The sequence below is a fragment of the Boleophthalmus pectinirostris genome, unplaced genomic scaffold, assembly GCF_026225935.1.
Source record: "Boleophthalmus pectinirostris isolate CB_2022bp ecotype Guang Dong unplaced genomic scaffold, ASM2622593v1 HiC_scaffold_21, whole genome shotgun sequence".
Lineage (NCBI taxonomy): Eukaryota > Metazoa > Chordata > Actinopteri > Gobiiformes > Gobiidae > Boleophthalmus > Boleophthalmus pectinirostris.
The window spans coordinates 5,660,164-5,679,220 of NW_026571175.1; the positions used below are offsets into that span (position 1 = coordinate 5,660,164).

General features: G+C 38.1%; 2 protein-coding genes across 2 annotated transcripts in view; one reads left to right on the top strand and one right to left on the bottom strand.

Moving 5' to 3' along the window:
- Positions 1-6,601, top strand: part of LOC110162174 (chromodomain-helicase-DNA-binding protein 4-like) — a 28,975-nt gene extending 22,374 nt beyond the window's left edge. Inside the window, 13 exon segments of the mRNA XM_055157207.1 lie at positions 635-724; positions 1,088-1,182; positions 1,285-1,418; positions 1,530-1,674; positions 2,599-2,752; positions 2,955-3,052; positions 3,135-3,381; positions 3,897-4,124; positions 4,511-4,619; positions 5,155-5,287; positions 5,376-5,571; positions 5,765-5,937; positions 6,295-6,601. Coding sequence (XP_055013182.1) covers positions 635-724; positions 1,088-1,182; positions 1,285-1,418; positions 1,530-1,674; positions 2,599-2,752; positions 2,955-3,052; positions 3,135-3,381; positions 3,897-4,124; positions 4,511-4,619; positions 5,155-5,287; positions 5,376-5,571; positions 5,765-5,937; positions 6,295-6,309 — 1,817 coding nt within the window. The 3' untranslated portion in view covers positions 6,310-6,601.
- A 415-nt stretch (positions 6,602-7,016) lies between these two features.
- Positions 7,017-17,692, bottom strand: LOC110162168 (vesicle-associated membrane protein 2-like). The gene is made up of 5 exons (XM_055157459.1): positions 17,574-17,692; positions 15,704-15,824; positions 11,806-11,964; positions 7,662-7,713; positions 7,017-7,589 (listed from the first exon to the last, which is right to left on the bottom strand). Coding segments are annotated over exons 1-5 (351 nt in total). The 5' UTR covers positions 17,576-17,692; the 3' UTR covers positions 7,017-7,572.
- Between the last annotated feature and the right edge of the window lie 1,365 nt (positions 17,693-19,057).

Sequence of the window (19,057 nt, forward strand, 5' to 3'; positions counted from 1 at the left end):
GGTAGAAAATGAATATGAATTGATGAAGCTATAATCTCTATACTGTGTTTTGTCATGCTAAAAATAACACGTAATATAGATTAAATGTACTTTACATAGAAGTATTTAAATAAAAGCATATAGGTGTGTCTATGAAGAACATCTATTTTGTCTTTTGTTGTCAAAGATAGGGACTGAATGCTCAATGTTATTACTGCTTAACTACTAAAAAATGTGCAATTTTATAAAACAATATGCAACATGTTTTAGCATAACAAGAAATGTGTTGATAGTGTTTGTTTTTTCATTCACAATTTCCAGAGGTGGAAAGTAATTACAGTATTTACCTTTTTATTTTAAGCTTTGTTGAATAATTTTTACATGTTTTGATTCTGTTGCAACTGTAAATGATTTCATTATGTTTACCCTATAAACTTCTCATATTTCTGTGTTTAGCTTAAGTGTTCATATCATCAACATTATTAAAATTTAAATGATTATACTTGAACAGTATTTTATATATTTAAATAGTATTTTATATATTAAAATAAAATAATGCTATGTAAGTCTTCTCCACCCACCTCTGAGGATTTGTGAAGTGTAGCAGGGATTTTATGGAGCATGTTTTAAACATTTCTTGTGTTTGTATTTACAGCTGATTGGCAGGATGACCAGTCCGATGGTCAGTCCGATTACTCAGTGGCTTCAGAGGAGGGAGACGAGGACTTTGACGAGAGATCAGAGGGTAATTCACTATTTCACTGTACCTCCAATACAGTTAATTTTTTATTTCTATTAATTGTATTAGTTTATCTTGGCTCACATTTTTTAACGGAAATATCCAAACATTTTGTCATAGTTGTACTCTTTCATTATTTTTCACGGTCAGAAGAAGTTCATATTGTTTAATAAATTCTGAATTAAGAAAACTGACTAAAGCAATGAAATATGTCAGCCAATTGTATCAAGCTCTCATTGGTGCTGAGAGCTTGATACAGTTGGGTTGACTTTTTTATTGTTGAGTAATAACTTAAGTCATTAAACTGTTGTGTCTTTTGTCATTTATTGTGTAAAATATATTCAGTTCTTATATTATTGTTTGTTTCAGCTGCCAACTCTCGCAGACCGGGCAGGAAGGGTCTACGGAACGACAAAGACAAGCCACTGCCCCCCCTGCTGGCCAGGGTCGGAGGCAACATCGAGGTGAGTGTATACAGTTAAAGAAGTGGATTTATCAAAACAGCTCTTGTACAATGGTTTTTAGCATAGTCCATCCAAACTGATTCATTCCCCTGTATTTTTCAGGTGCTGGGGTTCAACTCGCGCCAAAGAAAGGCCTTCCTGAATGCAGTGATGCGTTATGGGATGCCTCCTCAAGACGCTTTCACAACACAGTGGCTCGTACGAGACCTGCGCGGCAAATCTGAGAAGGAGTTCAAGTGAGTCACATATGAAATTAACAGATTTCTTTCAGTAACTAAATCTTAATAATATCAGTTTTAATGTGCATAAAAATCATATTCACACTACCTCCACCTCCTCCTCCTCAGGGCGTACGTGTCCCTGTTCATGAGGCACCTGTGTGAGCCTGGAGCAGATGGAGCAGAAACTTTTGCAGACGGAGTCCCCAGGGAAGGACTGTCCCGACAGCATGTCCTCACACGTATCGGGGTCATGTCCCTCATACGCAAGAAGGTATCTACAGCTACTACCAGATCTATACTAAATAATATATCTACTACCAGGTATATACTAGAAGACTTGCAGATTTACACTGACATTTGCCAGAGTGAAGACCTGGTTTCAGATGTTTTTTTATTAAATTTGTAGTAAAAAAGTCTCAATTATAAATAAATATAGAGTATAGTTCCTTGCAATAGTTACTTAAGTTGTAGTGCAGAGAGGTGTATGACACTGGACTGTAAAGTAAGGGACTCATAACAAATATGTATGAAATATGTGCCGCCGTGTGGCGGTACTGAGTATTACAACAGTAATGCTCTAGAACACAGGTGTCAAACATAAGGCCCGGGGGCCAGATCCGGCCCTCCAAGACCTTTAATGTGGCCCTCTGCTGATTTTCTACTAAAATATTTTAATTATATTTTCTTTTAAAATATTGTATTTTCTGTGGTGTTTATCATAGCAGCATCTCCAGCGTCTCTGTACGTGGCCCCTCACACCAGAGCAGCACAAATGAAGACTTGTCTCTTTCCAAACACTCTTAAAGGACGATCGTTTTGACTGTTGACCATGACACCCTCATCAACAAAATGTCCAAAATGAGAAAAGTGGAGCCGAGTGCAAGATTTTCCACAAAAAAAATTGACTTATTCCTATTTACATACAATTTTAATGTTAAAACACTGTGTTGAAATTACATTTTTCAACAAGTTTCAGGTTGTTCATAGTATTATAATATTTTGTAAAAGAAAGAGTTCATCAATTAAAAAAGATTTCTGTTATTTTTGGGGTTTATATTTCATGAGTTTTCTGATCCGGCCCCTTTGGGATCAAAGTAGGTTGGATACGGCCTCCTGACCAAAATGAGTTTGACACCCCTGCTCTAGAAGTATGTTTGACGCTGTGTTAAACTCCATGTGCCTTGTGTGTCTTCAGGTACAGGAGTTTGAGCATGTGAATGGTCAGTGGTCGATGCCGTGGATGGCAGAGCTGGAGGAAAACAAAAGAGCAGCAGCTCAGCCAGAGTCTCCAGGAAAGACCCCCTCGACTGGGACCCCTGCAGACACACAGCCCAACACGCCCGCTCCAGGTCAGCATCAAAAACATAAGGCATACCAATAAATTTTTTAAGGTTGCATTAAGCAACAAAAGCCAATTATTTTTTCCCTTTGCATAAGTCCATTACTGACTAAGTTCTAAGGACTGCAACTAGATAATACATTTAATTGTTGTTTTTGACTACTGTCCCAACTTCTGCTTTTTTCTGTTGCTAAATGTGTTTATTTTTGCAGTTGACGACTCAAAGACTGATGAAGCTTCTAAGGATGGTGAGAAAGACGTAAAGAAAGAGGCTGAACCTGAAAAGAACGGCAAAGACTCCAAAAATGAGGTAGAGTAATTGATAATCTAAAGGGTCGGTATAATTTTGGCATATGTATCTTTAATGTCATTTATACCTCTTGTGTTTTCAGGTCATCTCAATCCCAGGCGACGATGAGAAGGAAAAGAAGCCTGAGGAGAAGAACGGACAGGAGCCTGCAGCGGACAAAAAGCAGAACGGAGAAACTGCAACGACCAATGGCACCAAAGACCCAGAGGAGACGAAAGAGAAGGAGGGAGAGGAGGGAAAGACAAGCCCACAGAATACAGAAGAAGAAAAGAACTCCAATGAGAAGACAGAGGGGTCAGAGGTCAAGACAGAGGACGCAGAGATGAAAGGTAAATCTGTCACTACTAGACTTGTGTTGTTACATTTTTCAGTACATTGCTCATATATACTCAATATTATTGATCGACCAAGTAAAAAAAAAAAAAAAAAATATATATATATATATATATATATATATATATATATATATATATATATATATATATATATATATATATATGGAAAAGACTAGATTAAGTTTTCACTTTTCATTCCTAGATTCTTTTTACATGTACCAAGAAGCAATGCAATACAATTAATCTTAACTAAAATAAAAATATATACTTTCTAGTTCACTAAACCTATTTTGGCTTTAGTTTTAATCAGCAAAAATGTAATGTTACAGTAAATTTTTTTGGACTAGACTCCCCACACTTTCAAATGTACCCACAGCCACGCCCTGGGGCAGACTGTTACAGAAGTGGGTGCCAAAAGTCAAACTGGCCGTATTCACTCATCAGAGTTTGAATCGAGCTGCTGATCTATGACTATAACCACTTAAAATGATAATGCATTTGTTTTACAGAAGAGAAGAAAGAGGACAAGGTAGAAAAGATGGACACAACTCCAGCTCCCGAGGATAAAAAGGAGGATAAAAGTTCGGACGACAAAGACGTGATCGAGGTGAAAGAAGTGAAGCCGGAGGAGAAGCTTCAAAACGGAAACTCTTCCAAAGACTCTGTTGCCGTGAGCGAAGACAAGAAGAAGGCCAAGTCCAGGTTTATGTTCAACATTGCAGACGGAGGGTTCACAGGTACTAATGCACTTTTCACATTTTAGGAGTATTTACAGAGCATATGACGATGGGTTTTTATGTTTCTCCAATTATGACGTTGGTGGAAAATTATTTATAATAGGTTTATTGTTTCAGTAACCAGATACTAATTGATACTAAATCTAATATTGAAACTAGATACTCATAAGTGTAAGACAACATAGACTATTATGTTTTATGGGTCCTCACAACGTCCTTCAAATCAGAAAGGAATTGTCTGAAATAGGTGTAATTATGTTAATGTGCTTTTGTGAAATGAGTAATCCTGTCATATGCACTTTAAACTCTAAGTGATTAATTTGATGTAGCGGAGCGTAAAGCAGTGAATTATTCAAAATATGTACAACTTCATTTTCTCTTTTCAGAGCTGCACTCCTTGTGGCAGAATGAAGAACGGGCTGCAACTGTGACAAAGAAAACCAACGAGATCTGGCACCGGCGACACGACTACTGGCTCCTGGCCGGAATCATACAGTATCCTTCACATGAAAAACTACTTTCAGGGGTTTAAGATTTGCACAAGTTTTCATTGGGGCAAATTTGACTCCAAGCTAGATTCCTTTAGCTTTAAAGGTGCTCTGATGACTGGCAGGAGATAAACGAACATTTACATGGTACCTCTTTAATTTAAGGACCAAATCTTTAAATTAAAGAGGCACATCTACTGGGAGGATGTTTTTTTGTTTCACGCCTCATATATTTGATCAATTTCACACCATGAGTCTTCCAAATACTTGGCAAACATCTTAACAAACCTTCATAAATGAATAGCTTTAAAACTAAATATAGATTGTTATTTATGAGTAATGTTTTGTTTTTTTTTTCCATTAGTAGATGGCAAATGTGAAACCTGTGCTCTCTTGTCTTCCTCTGTCAGGCCAAAAGAAGTAATGTATCTACTGTAGTTATATGAGAGTACAATAGGGCTGAGTCTTCCAGTCTAATAACAAATTGGGCTTTATGAGCATATATTTGTGAGTAGTTGTGTCCTTGACCCTGCCCCCTTCAGACACGGTTACGCTCGCTGGCAAGATATCCAGAACGACGTGAAGTTTGCGATTCTCAACGAACCGTTCAAAGGAGAGATGAGTCGAGGCAACTTCTTAGAAATCAAAAACAAGTTCCTCGCCAGACGCTTCAAGGTAAAGTGGACACAAAAAGATACTTTCAAATACCATGTTTGAATCTAGCCCTCTTAATCTTGTGTTTTTTCCCCCTTCACTGTATCAGTTGTTGGAGCAGGCGTTGGTGATTGAGGAGCAGCTGCGGAGGGCAGCGTATCTGAACATGTCTGAGGACCCCTCTCACCCCTCCATGGCTCTGAACACACGCTTCAGTGAAGTCGAGTGTTTGGCCGAGTCTCATCAGCATCTGAGCAAAGAGTCTATGTCCGGGAACAAGCCTGCCAATGCAGTACTGCACAAAGGTGAGGTAGACTTTATATCTGTATTGTAGTACAGTAGTGCAGTAGTTTAGTAGTACTGGAGTTTGAGCCAGGACTGAGATTTCAGTTATTTGGTTCTTTGGAGAGCTCTGGTTTGGTTAGACAGCAGAAGACTGAAAAAGTGGACTTTGTTGTTCATTGAAATGTCTAACTTTTCCCTCCATCTTGTCTCCAGTGCTGAAACAGTTGGAGGAGTTGCTAAGCGACATGAAGGCTGATGTCACCCGTCTCCCGGCGACCATCGCCCGGATACCTCCTGTCGCTGTGAGACTGCAGATGTCCGAGAGGAACATCCTGAGCCGACTGGCCAGCAGGGGGCCCGAGACGCACACACAGGCACAACAACAGGTGAACATTTTCTAAATATCACTCAAAGAATTCAAGCTTCCCTTGGGGTCAGTCTTTCATCTGTCCTCTGGCTCTTGCCCAGAGCCGTGTAGATCTGGGCAGTTCAGTGTGATCAGTCTCTGAGAGAGGGGTGTCTTGGGAGGAAAGGAGTCAGGGATGTCAGATGCTTTGTTTGAAAATGAAAAATAGACTGTACCTGAATAGAGTACATATTAATTGAGGGAGCACTCTCACTAATTTAAATCAAGAGTGTTTGGTAATATCTACTTCACAGCACGTCAGGGCTGAATTAATGCTACATATGCTGCAGTGAAATGGATTTCTAACAGTCCTCTCCTTCTCTCCTCTCCCCTGCAGATGTCTCAGCAGTAGACTGAAGCGCTTACCTCTTTTCCTTCAACATTCCTGAATCCTGATTGGTGCACAGCGACTGACGGACAGCTTGAAGCCACACCCTCTTCTCCTCAAAATAATGGACATTTTACTGAGTGTTTCTGAAGGATTGAGCTCCTTCACTCTCCCGAGTCTGAGGCTGTGGACACAAAGCTATTTTATTTTATTTTTCTTAATTTTTTCAATTTCTGTATTAATATTATTGATATAATGTTATTATGATGGTTTTTTGGGACCTAAATAAAGAATAAACTCAAGAATTTGGCCCATACATTTGTTCATGTCATTTTTAGAACAGAGAAGATGCAGCCTATCCAACTTAGGGATATTTGTCTAACCCACAACCTACTTACTGAGAGGAGGAGACAGGCCTCACCACTCTGCCACAGTAACACAGGGAGGACACTCCACTCGAACAAATTGGGAGTCTAACCCATAACCGTCTTACAATTGAAATGACTACAGACAAATCACTACCTTTTATTCAATTAAGATGCAAACATTTATTGAAATCCTACATTACTGCATTTCTACATTGACACATACTTTTAAAACAAGACATTACATCCATTTTTGGACATTCATAAAGAAAATCCAATCACACATTCACACGACAAGACTACAATTTGCATAAGCAGTACAATATTTGACAGTGGATGTAGTTCACACATTGACAGCTAGGGGGAAGCACTTATAACAGGTGAAGATACAAAGGCTTATTGCAAATACTGTAGTTGGGTCTAGTTACACATTACGTAACTGCTTTTCACATTTTCTACACATATTTATTGAGTTGGTTGGTCTGTAAAAATAGTTCATATTATAATTTCTTTAGCTTATTTATGTTTAGAGATTTAGAGATAACTTTTCTGGAGTGGGATTCATGGAGATGACGTTGCTTTGTCTAGTAAAATTCCACAGTCTGGCATTAAACTGATCTCCATGGAGACAGCTTACAGGCCAGATCTGTGGAGAGGAGAGTCTGCACACACTAAGAATGCCTCTGAGCAATAATAAACTCATCATGTATTTATTAAATTTGTTATGTCATACTGTGGAACATTTCTGGCACAAGCAGTAATCTCCCTTCACCAGAAAAATTACATATTGTGTCTTTAATAGAACAATCTATATGGAAATGTGGGCCCTTAACTTGGTCCTGTTTCAAAGTTTATTTTAGATGCTGATAAAGAAATCTGCAGATCCTGGAGGAGTTTGAGGTTTCGGTTTTTGATGAACAGCTCAATAGAAGAAATACACTAAAGGAAAGAAAGAATTAGTTACTGGATTTTGTGTTTAAATAATAAAAGAAGAAATGTGGTGGTACTCACAGAAAATGACAGCAAAAAATATTACTCCTACAATGGCCATTATAATCATCATCTGAAAAGAGAGAGAGGAAATTTTCAGCATCATTACAACTCATCGCCAACTGTGTCAATTTTGGACTTGTAGCTGCACATGTTTATAATGTGTTGTTTTTCAATCCAAAAAGATTTGTTTAAAACTGAATTTTTTCTTAAATTACGTATATTACCCTATCTGATCTATGTTATATTGTTGTTTCCTCATCAAAAACAAACTTGGGGTTGTGTTTTGTTTTATTCATTTTTAACACACAAATCCTGCATATATAGTTCTTCTCTTAAAATTAAATTGTTCACTCCACCGTGTGATGTCATGTGACAATACAGGAAGAGATCCACTGTGTTTTTAAACTCCATACACTTTCACTAGAATCTTTGAGACAATTTCAGTCTTTAAATTGCCCGTCTTTCCTGAACTAAAGGTAAAAGGAGCTGCTAACTTGAGAACTACCACTTCATGACTTCAAAAGCTGGAACAGAGTGTTTTGAGCTTTGGAGATGTAGACAGATGATTAAGGATTACTCAAACATGTGAGTGTGAATGAAACAAAACATGGCTTAAAGCTCACAAGAGTAAATTTTGCAAAACATAGGACCTTTAATTACCCAGCATTTTATAAAGTTTTAGAAACATATTTAAAATAAAATTGTAGGTCTTCAGGTACTTCACAGTTGATGAACACAGAGCAGTAACTTTTGAAATACATTCTTAAACTTTTCGGATTTGTTTGGTCTCTCTTGTGGACACAGGACACTCTTCATTAGGGTGGCAGTGGTAAATTGATGGGTTCAGTCCCAATCTGCGCAAATAACCTAATTCTGTCTTTTTGCAAGGCTCTTCACTCACTTTGCCTTTAAACAGATGTAATGTATGAGTGAGTGTTGGAAGGGCCAGTGACACAGATTAGCAGCCTCACTTCTGTCAGCTATTGTAGCTGTGACTACAATACAATAACTACCATATTGTTATGACAGTCTGTACGGCTAAAAACAAACTTCATGTGGTTTGGTTGTTTGGAAACACAACAGCTGGATAATAAGAACTCAAATGTTTAATATGGACCTCGAGACCTTGAGACTTCAGCTACTGTCCGGAAATCACATCTGAGACAGATTAACATCTAACCAGTGATCAGGTTGCAGTAAACAGATCAGAAACAAGGAAATGGATGAGTCAGACAATGTAATTTATTGTTTTTAGTTATTAGTTCATTTCATCTTTCTCTTTTATGGTGACATTTTGAGGACAGTTGACAATTCAAAGGTATATTTTATTTTGAAAACACAAAGGCCCTGTCTACTAGAGATGCGCGGATAGCGGTTACAGCCGCAGACTCCGCGGCTAAACCGCAGGTCGGGCGGATGACGTGGCAAATAATATTTTAATTAAATTCGGGTGGGTGGCGGTTTCACTCCTCAAATAAAAAACTCTGAACTCGGAGCAAATGGGAGGGGACCGAGCGGATGGCGGGCGGGTGCGGTTTTGAAAACTGGTTAAAAACTGTGGTTCCAAATGGATAGCGGGCGGATGATGAGTTTTGCGATGAGATTGCGGATGAAAAAGTAGCCCATCCGTGCATCTCTACTGTCTACTAGCCAGGCTGGTGCCACCTAGTGCCTCCACTCAATTTCATTTCTCTCCAGTGACTAGGTCATTGGAATACACTAGACGGTTTGCAAGAACCTCGTAAGTTGTAGATCGCGCACCGGCCAATCAGCGAAGAGCTGTGAAGCCATGACATCAAACTCAAGCGCCTGTCTGGGTCCCTTTTGTGGAACAACACAACAGTAAACAAAGCGGTCGAGATGGATGTAGCCAGACATTCTGTGTTGGCAACGATTGCCAAGATCGAGAATTTAAAGCCGGAACAAAGAGAATGTTTGATTAATTTTATCAAGGGGAAGGACGTTATTGCCCTTCTTCCTATGGGATTTGGCGCAATGCATATGTCACGACCAAATAGCAATTGGTTAAATAAAAAAAGTACCCGCCTACCGTCGTGCGAGCAAATCCTAATGCTGTGAGGTCAGACAGTTTCCATGAAGTGAAACCCACTGATGAATCAGGCTAACTGTCTTCTGCTGAGTGAAGTAATATGAACTACAGTAAAAGCACTGGTTACTACTAGCGTTGACATGATACTAAAATTTCAAACTTGAAAAAAAATAAACTCGGTATTTAATACGGAATCCAATACCACGATAATAATAATAAATACTTTCTTTAGATAATACAATGTGACTTTCAACATTTATCATTTATCAAAGTATTTTCTTTTATATCCCCATGTGGCCTTGTATGTGTGTAATCTCTCAGTGGTCCAGGTAGGTTCCATAGTGGTCCATGGGCATATACTAGCCTGTGTGCTTTTATACTTGTTCTGATACAGCTCAAGATCATTCTAAAGCTATTCAGAAAAGGGTCATTTCTGTCCAGTGAATGTGGCTTTTTCTAGTATCAACACCTGCTCAAATTAATATATAATTTGAATTTTTTTGTGCCAAAACTATATGAAGATGGTTAATTTTCAGTATCACCCACCCCTAATTTAAAATAGTCATGTTATCCACACCTTAATTAATACAAACTCATTTTTCAGCACTATTGTTAAAGGTCTGTCTGATGAAGGTGGCTGTTTTACTGTGGCTCACATCTGCGCTGATAATCTCTGTCACTCTGTAATCCAGATTGGGAGTTCTCTCACTTCCTGCCCCCACCACGCATAATCCTCTGGTTCTATAGTCTGATTGGCTGATTTGATTGTCTGATAACATGTGGGTTTGACTTAATGTGATGACTGACAGCAGGGTTGAGTGAGAGGAAGTAGTGACGTTGTAAAGGATTATGCACTCTATCTATGCACACACTATCTAAAAACTATACTATAACAAACTACCAACTCTTATTTACTTATATAAATAAATGATACTATGGATTTTATTATCAAAGACAGGCTGCAGAGTTCACTACATCTTCAGTTATTCAAATGATGAGTTTACCATGCAGTCCTTCCACCTGTAGACTTCTTGCTCATAGTAGTTTTATTAGCAGTAGCAATCAAACCTATGACCTGCACAGTATGTTCTATATCCGTACCTTCATTTGACAGTATACACTTTAAATATATGTAAAAGTTAAAGTTAACCTGGCTCTCTTCAGGCTGATAATCTGAGTTGAGTTGTATCATTATAAATCTGGAATGGTTATATCGTTGAGGAAGAGGAGAGACACTGCAGAGTTTTAGCCACTCACAGCAGCTGAGTGACGTGCTCCATGTTCCAGTGCAGTGTTTGGCCAAATGAATGTGTGGCATCACAACTGCAGTTTCTCACTGCAGCTGTATTAGTACTAGTCCTGAAGCTGTAGTAGTACTAGGCCTGAAGCTGTATTAGTACTAGTTCTGAAGCTGTAGTAGTACTAGAAGTGAAGCTGTAGAAGTACTAGAAGTGAAGCTGTAGTAGTACTAGTCGTGAACCTGTAGTAGCACTAGTCCTGAAGCTGTAGTAGTACTGGAACTTAAGCTGTAGTAGCACTAGTCCTGAAGCTGTAGTAGTACTAGAACTGAAGCTATAGTAGTACTAGTCCTGAAGCTGTAGTAGTACCTAGTAGTAGTACTAGTCCTGAAGCTGTAGTAGTACCAGAACTGAAGCTGTAGTAGTACTAGTCCTGAAGCTGTAGTAGTACTAGAACTGAAGCTATAGTAGTACTAGCCCTGAAGCTGTAGTAGTACTGGAACTTAAGCTGTAGTAGTACTAGTCCTGAAGCTGTAGTAGTACTAGAACTGATGAATGAATTCTTTAATAAGAGCAATAGCAGTACCTTGCAGTTATTCCATCAATACTTGTTCTAGAGTTTGTAGTAGTAATAATAGTGGTTATAGTAGCAGTCATAGCAGTAGTAGTAGTAGTAGTAAAAGTAACCTTGCAGTTCTTCCACCAGTCCTTGTTCTTGAGTTTGTAGTAGTAGTAATAGTAGTAGTAGTAGTAGTAGTAGTAGTAGTAGTAGTAGTAGTTCTTCCACCTGTACTTGTTCTTGAGTTTGTAGTAGTAGTAATAGTGGTAATAGTAGCAGTCATAGTAGTAGTAATAGTAGTAGTAGTAAAAGTACCTTGCAGTTCTTCCACCAGTACTTGTTCTTGAGTTTGGCGGCGCTGCTCTCAAACTGAGAGGCTCCGGCCTGAAGAGCGTCTGCTCGATCGTCCAGCTCCGAGAGCTTCTGGTCTCTCTCCAGAACTTTGTCCACATTCACACGCATGATGTCCACCACCTGAGACACAGAGAGGAGAATAGACAGTACAATATCACATACTAAGTACTAGTAATAGTAACAGCCATTCCTAAGATCAAGGTCAGAACCCAAAGAATCTCAGGATCTCCTTCAGGGGGTTATAATGAAAAGATTCCATGTTACTTGTTGATTCTATAAATTATTTTATAATAATTACTCATATATAACATTTTCACTAAGGTTCAAGTTTCCTTTAATTGTCTCCCTTTAGAGAAATTGAGTTTAGACCAATGGGTTCTGCTGTACACATCATATATAAATATTGGAACACACATACAGACACATTAGAGGCAGAAGAAACTATAAAGGTGCAATATGTTCTCTTTCCATGTACAATCCCTGACAAAAGTCTTGTCGCTTATCCGTTTTGTAGAAACAAAAGCTTATAACCTGACTTTAAATTAATCGATTGGTTTTAGAAATGTCTCATATGAAAGCTAAAACCCTCCCAAATTATGCTCCATATACTAAAATAAATTTGCTTCACTGAAGAAAGATTGATCATTTAATGAACACAGAAAGGTCAGATTTTGGCAAGACAAAAGTTTTGTCGCCTACAGAAAATTGAACAAATAATTTACTTCAAATACAAAAATATGTTGCATAACGTCAGTGAATTAAGTAGTGGTGCTGTGAGATCCATATTTAATATCTTGTATGACTTCCAGGAGCTTCAAGGACGCATCCATGCGGTTCAACAATGATTCATACAATTTGTTGATGAAGTCATCAGGAATAGCAAAGAAAGCGTCTTACATGCCTCCCAGAGTTCATCAAGATTATTTGGTTTTGCCTTCCGTGCTTCCTCTTTCATTCTACCCCAGACATGCTCAATGATGTTCATGTCTGGTGACTGGGCTGGTCAGTCCTGGAGCACCTTGATCTTCTTCGCCTTGAGAAACTTTGATGTAGAGATAGAAGTATGTGATGGAGCACCATCCTGCTGCAAAATTTGACCCCTTTTATAGTTGGGAATGTAAGAGGAGCTAATACTTCTTGATATTTTAGACTATTGATATTGCCTTGCACCCTGCAAATGTCTCGCACACCCCCATACTGGATGGAACCCCAGACCATGATTTTTCCGCCACCAAACTTAACTGTTTTCTGGGTGAATCTTGGATCCATGCGGCTCCAGTAGGTCTCCTGCAATATTTGCGGCGGCTGTGATGTAATTCAACTGAGGATTCATCTGAGAAATCCACCTTCTGCCACTTTTCCAGTGTCCATCCTTTTAGGCTGTGGGCCTTGGCAAATGCCACACGGTTTTTTAATTGCCTTTTGTTTAGTGCTGGTTTCTGTGCACTGATTCGACCATGGAGGCCATTTCGAGACAGAATTCTACAAACTGTTGTGGTTGACACAGGGACTTGAGGTGACCAGGCCTGGTGGAGTCTGCTGCAGTGGAAAAGGGGCTGGCCTTGAATTTTCTAATCAACAAACGGTCCTCCCGAGCAGTTGTCTTGCGGGGTCTGCCGGACCTGGGCTTGTCAAAAGCATCTCCAGTCATTTCAGATCTTTTTCTTATTCTTTGTACTTGACGCTGAGACACATTGAAGGTGTCACCACCTCAGCACTGGATCTGGTCTTCAGTCTCTTGATAATTAACGCTTTGGTCTCAGGGTGGATCTTAGGCATGTTGTCAGAGGTCAAGTTGCAGTTGATGTGAAGGTCTGGTGTGCTGGGGTTCTTTTTATACACACCCACTAATTGATTGATCAATAACTGATCACAGATGAGGCTGTAATCTAGGATTGGGTGCATCATATGACAAGGCCACAAGACTTTTGTCTTGCCAAAATCTGACCTTTCTGTGTTCATTAAATGATCAATCTTTCTTCAGTGAAGCAAATTTATTTTAGTATATTGAGCATAATTTGGGAGGGTTTTAGCTTTCATATGAGACATTTCTAAAACCAATCGATTAATTTAAAGTCAGGTTATAAGCTTTTGTTTCTACAGAATGGATAAGTGACAAGACTTTTGTCAGGGACTGTACATAGTCTACAACAGACAAGTGAAACCTAGGCTCAGGGGCCAAATTTGGCCCACAATATAATTATATTTGGCCCTCGAGATCATATCAAATACGTATTAGAGCTGCCCGCTGGCTACAGATAGACTATAATAACATTGTTTATTTAAAATTTTGTAATTACTTTATATGATGTTTGTTCTGGATTCAATGTTTAAGCAAAACTATTATTAAACATTTATTTTAATAAGAAAAGGTTTAACATAACATATCTCGAAAGAAGAGAAAACATGCAGATGTTGAAATTTTGAATAAATATTTAGTTTGGCCCCCAATTTAATCCCACTTTTAATTTTGACCCTCTGTGAATTTGAGTTTGACAAATAATTATCACCAATTAGTCGCTAATGTATCCTCAGGTTTAAAAAAGAAATGTTCCCTGTAATGAGTTTAAGTATAATATTGAGACAACCTCAGAGTAGGATCTTGGGAGGGTTGGTGGTTAAATTCTGCACTGTACATACTGGCTCATACTGTCAGTGGTGGTTTAGGGGCCCATGCACACATTCGCAGCCTCACTTCCATCAGTTTGTCCCAGGGCAGCTGAGGCAACACAAGTATCTTATAACCTCCCAGTATGTTGCGTGAATTAATTAAATAAGTGATGTTCCAGAAAGGACACCTCTATGTTTTAAAAATCCATAAATATTCACCAGCTCTTTTTCAGCTCTCTAAGCGTCTGCCCTCAACCCTAAAGTGAACAGTTATTGTTGTAGCCTCATTTTAACTACTTCATTCTTCTGTGTCCCAAAAAAAGCTGTCTCAAGTCGCTTTCTGCTTTTAAGGGCCGATATTGCTCTACTTTCTGATCTATGTTATAATGTTTCCTCATCACAAACAGATCTGGAGTTGTGTTTTGTTTCATTCACATGTATAACACACAAACCCTGTAAATTCTTCTCTCAAACAGAAAGCACTCTGTTCCACATTGTGATGTCATGTGGTAATACAGGAAGTGCTCCAATGTGTTTTTAAACTCCATAAACCTTCACTAGAATAATTTGGATAATTTCAGACCTATAAATGCCAGTGTCAACAGAACAAAAGGTCAAAGGAAGCTGTAAACTACCACTACATGACATCACAAGTTGGAACACAGCATTTGGGGGTTTGGAGATGTAGACAGACTAATAATGCAGGATGAAAACATGAATGAAACAAAACACAAATCTGGGTATGTTTTTGATACAACATTCTAGCATGGCTTAAAGTGTAATACAGGACCTTTAAAAGTGTATTGGAAATAGGAATTACATTGATATATTATGTTTTTTGTTGAATATATTTGTCCTCTCTTCTTCCTGTAGGTCAAATGTGTGTTTTGTCAGTATTTGGTGCAACCCATAGATTGTATATATAAATGGACATATCTAACCTGTTGGCCGACACAAAAGTAGAAACAGGAAGTGAGCATAGGCTGCACTTCCGGCTCCATCGACTCCAGTTCACTTTGTATTGAAAAATGTCGCCCCCTTGCTGTGACTGCTGCTGTCAGGCTCCTCATGTCAGTCTTAAAATGTTCGTATTAACCTGCTCTACATGATCCTGGTGTTTTGATTTTGCTATATTGTTTGTAAATCAATTCCTAGTCATAATAAGGAACTCAACTCCAAATTCACCCTATAACTTGGACTAACTATAACCTTGTATATTTTGTATATATTGTGTATGTCCATGTCTCACCTCGTCGACTTGAGCCTGTGTCTGCTGCAGTCGTCTGTTACTGGTCAGATTAGGAGCTGCAGCTGGAGGCCCATCTGAGTTTGTGGGCCCTGGAGCCCCTGGAGCGCCCTCTGGTGTCGACCTGAGGGAAACACAAGAACGTCACACTTAACTCATGACAGAGGCTGTGTTTACATGCAGATCAAAAATCTGTTCATTATCTGATTACTGGAGTTACCAGATTATTGAGATGTCATGTAAACAATTACAACTGAGGAATGATTTCTTTCTGGTTGTTTACACGTGTGCAGGTTTGACAAAGACAATTGTGCAAAAAAGGGCAAACTAATGCAGCAAAGACAAAATTTAAATGTTTAAAGTTACTTTAACATGCATATGCCATTTGCCATTTTTGCTACTTTAACAGTTTTTTTTTTTTGTTTTTTTTTAGTCAATCAGTGAAGCTAGTCTATGAAGTGGTTATTGTAAAAGTAGATAATTGGTAACCATATTTAATATATATAATAAAAACATATTTTTCTTTGTTCAATTTCATCTGTGCTTATTGGTCAGAGTTATAGTCTAGAGTCTGAGCTGTACATTGATCTGTTGTTCAGTATCGGTGTCATTTGGACTGATCGTTTTGATGACTAACTGACCTCTTACTGAAACACATGACTCACCAAATGCTGCATTTACCTCCACCTCTGAGGTATCTGGATTGTATCCTGCACTCAGCCTAAGTAGGTCTATTGTTTAAGTACTATTACTACTACAATAACTGCTACTGTGGCACAGCTATTGTTACATGTAGGCTGATTACTACAACCTTTACGCCTACTATCAAATATCACTACTACTACCTGCTACTACAAGTCCACATACTAGCCTGCTACCACTGTTATTACCAGGCCTAATAATGCTAGGTACTAAACTGAGACTAAACTAAACTTAGACCAGGACCAAATCAGATTTACTACATCATGACTAAACTGGACTCAAGGAGGATCAAATCAGTCTAAAGAAGAGACAGTCTTACTTTTACCTATACTTCCTGAAGCTGTGAGGCCTTAGTGACACTGTTCAAATCTAGGCTCAGAACATTTCAAACATTTCAAAGTTTATAATGACTATTTTTGCTTATCTTATCTTATTCATTTGTATTGAGGTTTGTAAACTGCCCATCATTTTTAAACCACTCAAGTACTTCAAAATGACATATACTCAACTTGAGCCAACTATTACTAGGCCCATTATTAAGATGAAGTAGGTTTACTCAAATTAATTCTACTACCACATATATGCAGGATAAAGCATATTTTTGACAGCCCTTCTATAAATAAACAGAGACCTGTAGACTTTATAGTATTTTTAACTTATAGGGTACATAATCTTCTTAGTTATGGTATATTAAGAACACTTTTGCTGCTTGTTTGAATGATTCTTCATTTTCAGTAAAACACAAACGTCAGACAAAATGGTTCCAGATTAGACCCGCTGCAGCCTCCAATAAACGAGTGGATTTAAACCAAACACGCGACCTCATCTGTCTCCCCTCCCCCAACCACCAAACACCACAAAAACCTACAATAAAGACCGTAAAATAAAGAATACAACTTCATCTGCGCCTATGACTCATGCTTTTAAGAGAAACAATTTGGCCAGTCGTAAAATTGATTAAAACACGCCGTAAATCACTGCTATAGTCCCAAAGCATTTTAGCAGATTAAAATACGTAACTTTCATATCAATAAACTAAATAATAACGCAGATGAATGCAGAAAAATTATGGAATTGTATTATATAAGTGTTGTGTAAAAAGTAAAGTTGGTTTGCACGTATTTTGTTGCAGGTTATTGCGTAAAAAGTGCGTAAAAGCGCGGGTACTCACATGTTTTTGCGCGGATGTTGCAGATTATAATCCCGGATGAACGGAGAGCAGATTCAGTGATGGAGCAGAGATAGAAGAGGAGGAAGAGGAGGAGGAGGAGGAGGAGTGATGGAGGGGTGACACACAAGGATGAGAGAGACAGAAAAAGAGAGGAAGAGAGAGAGACGTCCCGTGCATAGACAGGCCACGCCCACACGAATGACATAGCAGGGAGATTGCCAAGATTCAACAGTTGTTCTATCTTTTTTTAGACTAAATATATGAGTTTGATTATTAAAGCAACTTAAATTTTCTTGTTTGTTTCAGTTTCTTTCTATTACTTTGGCAACAAATTGAGTTCTCATGAAAATACGATATATAACCATTGATTAACATTGCTATTAGATTATTGGTGCGTTTCACATTACGTCACAACCTTCTGTTATTTAATACAGCTAAAATTATTGTATTATTATTGCTCAAATGTAGGTTTTTGTTGTAATACAGCGAGTTCTTGCATTTAATCCGTAACAGAAATGATCCAGTTCAACCTTTGTGAATTTAACTTTTAGAAATTTCATGACAAAATACAATATAATCAACTGCTGGGTTTCAGATGACGTCACAACATTCTATAAACTAATAATGTTAATACAGATGGGGGTTAAGTAAAATGAATTTTGTAGAAATGCTGATTTTTGTTGCCATACAGTGAGTTCTTGGGTCTAGTCACTAACAGAAGCGATGAAGTTCAACATTTCTGGCTTTACTTTTTGGATATTTCATGGTAAAGTACAATGTAATCAATAAAATTAAATGAAAACCATCAATCTGTATTAAATAACATTGGTCTATTGGTGGTTTTCAGATTCTTAAATGTGATGATGTCATACTTCCAGATGTCATGAAATGGTGAAAAAGTTTATTGACAAATCTTTAATGTAATATTTTCTATGGGTGACTAGACCCATTAACTTGCTGTGTTACAACAAAAACCTACATTTTAACTGTATTTACTTCAGCTGCCCCCCATCTGTATTAAATAATATTGGTGGTTTTCAGATTCTAGAATATGATGATGTTATACTTCCAGATAAGGGGCAAGAAACAGTTTTTCCCATTAATTACTTTGCCATGAAATATCCAAATGGTAAATTCAGAAATGTTGAACCTGATATTTTCCATTACTGAATAGAACAGGGGTCTCCAGCCTACAGCTCGGGAGTTACCAGTAGCTCTCCACCCCTTTCCAAGAGGCTCACCAAGGGATTTCTGAATTACACATATTGTACTGAAGAAGAAAATTTGATTAATTAAATGCACTGTACATGTACCATTTTGATGCCTAACTATGCACACTAATAAATGGATAATGGTTTATGTTTTATAGACATCTAACTAAGGGTGACTAGATTTTCAAAATCAATAACTGGGACACCCCTGGTTTGTGATGATTGGCAATAATAAAATTGTGAAACGAGTGCGTAATAAAAAAAAAATCTTTT

Excerpts from the sequence above, each read along its gene's own strand:
- LOC110162168 (XM_055157459.1), bottom strand. Across the intron at positions 11,965-15,703 it reads CACAGGCTCAAGTCGACGAG|GTGGTGGACATCATGCGTGT; the intron begins GTGAGACATGGA and ends TCTGTGTCTCAG. Across the intron at positions 7,714-11,805 it reads ACTGGTGGAAGAACTGCAAG|ATGATGATTATAATGGCCAT; the intron begins GTACTTTTACTA and ends CTCTCTTTTCAG.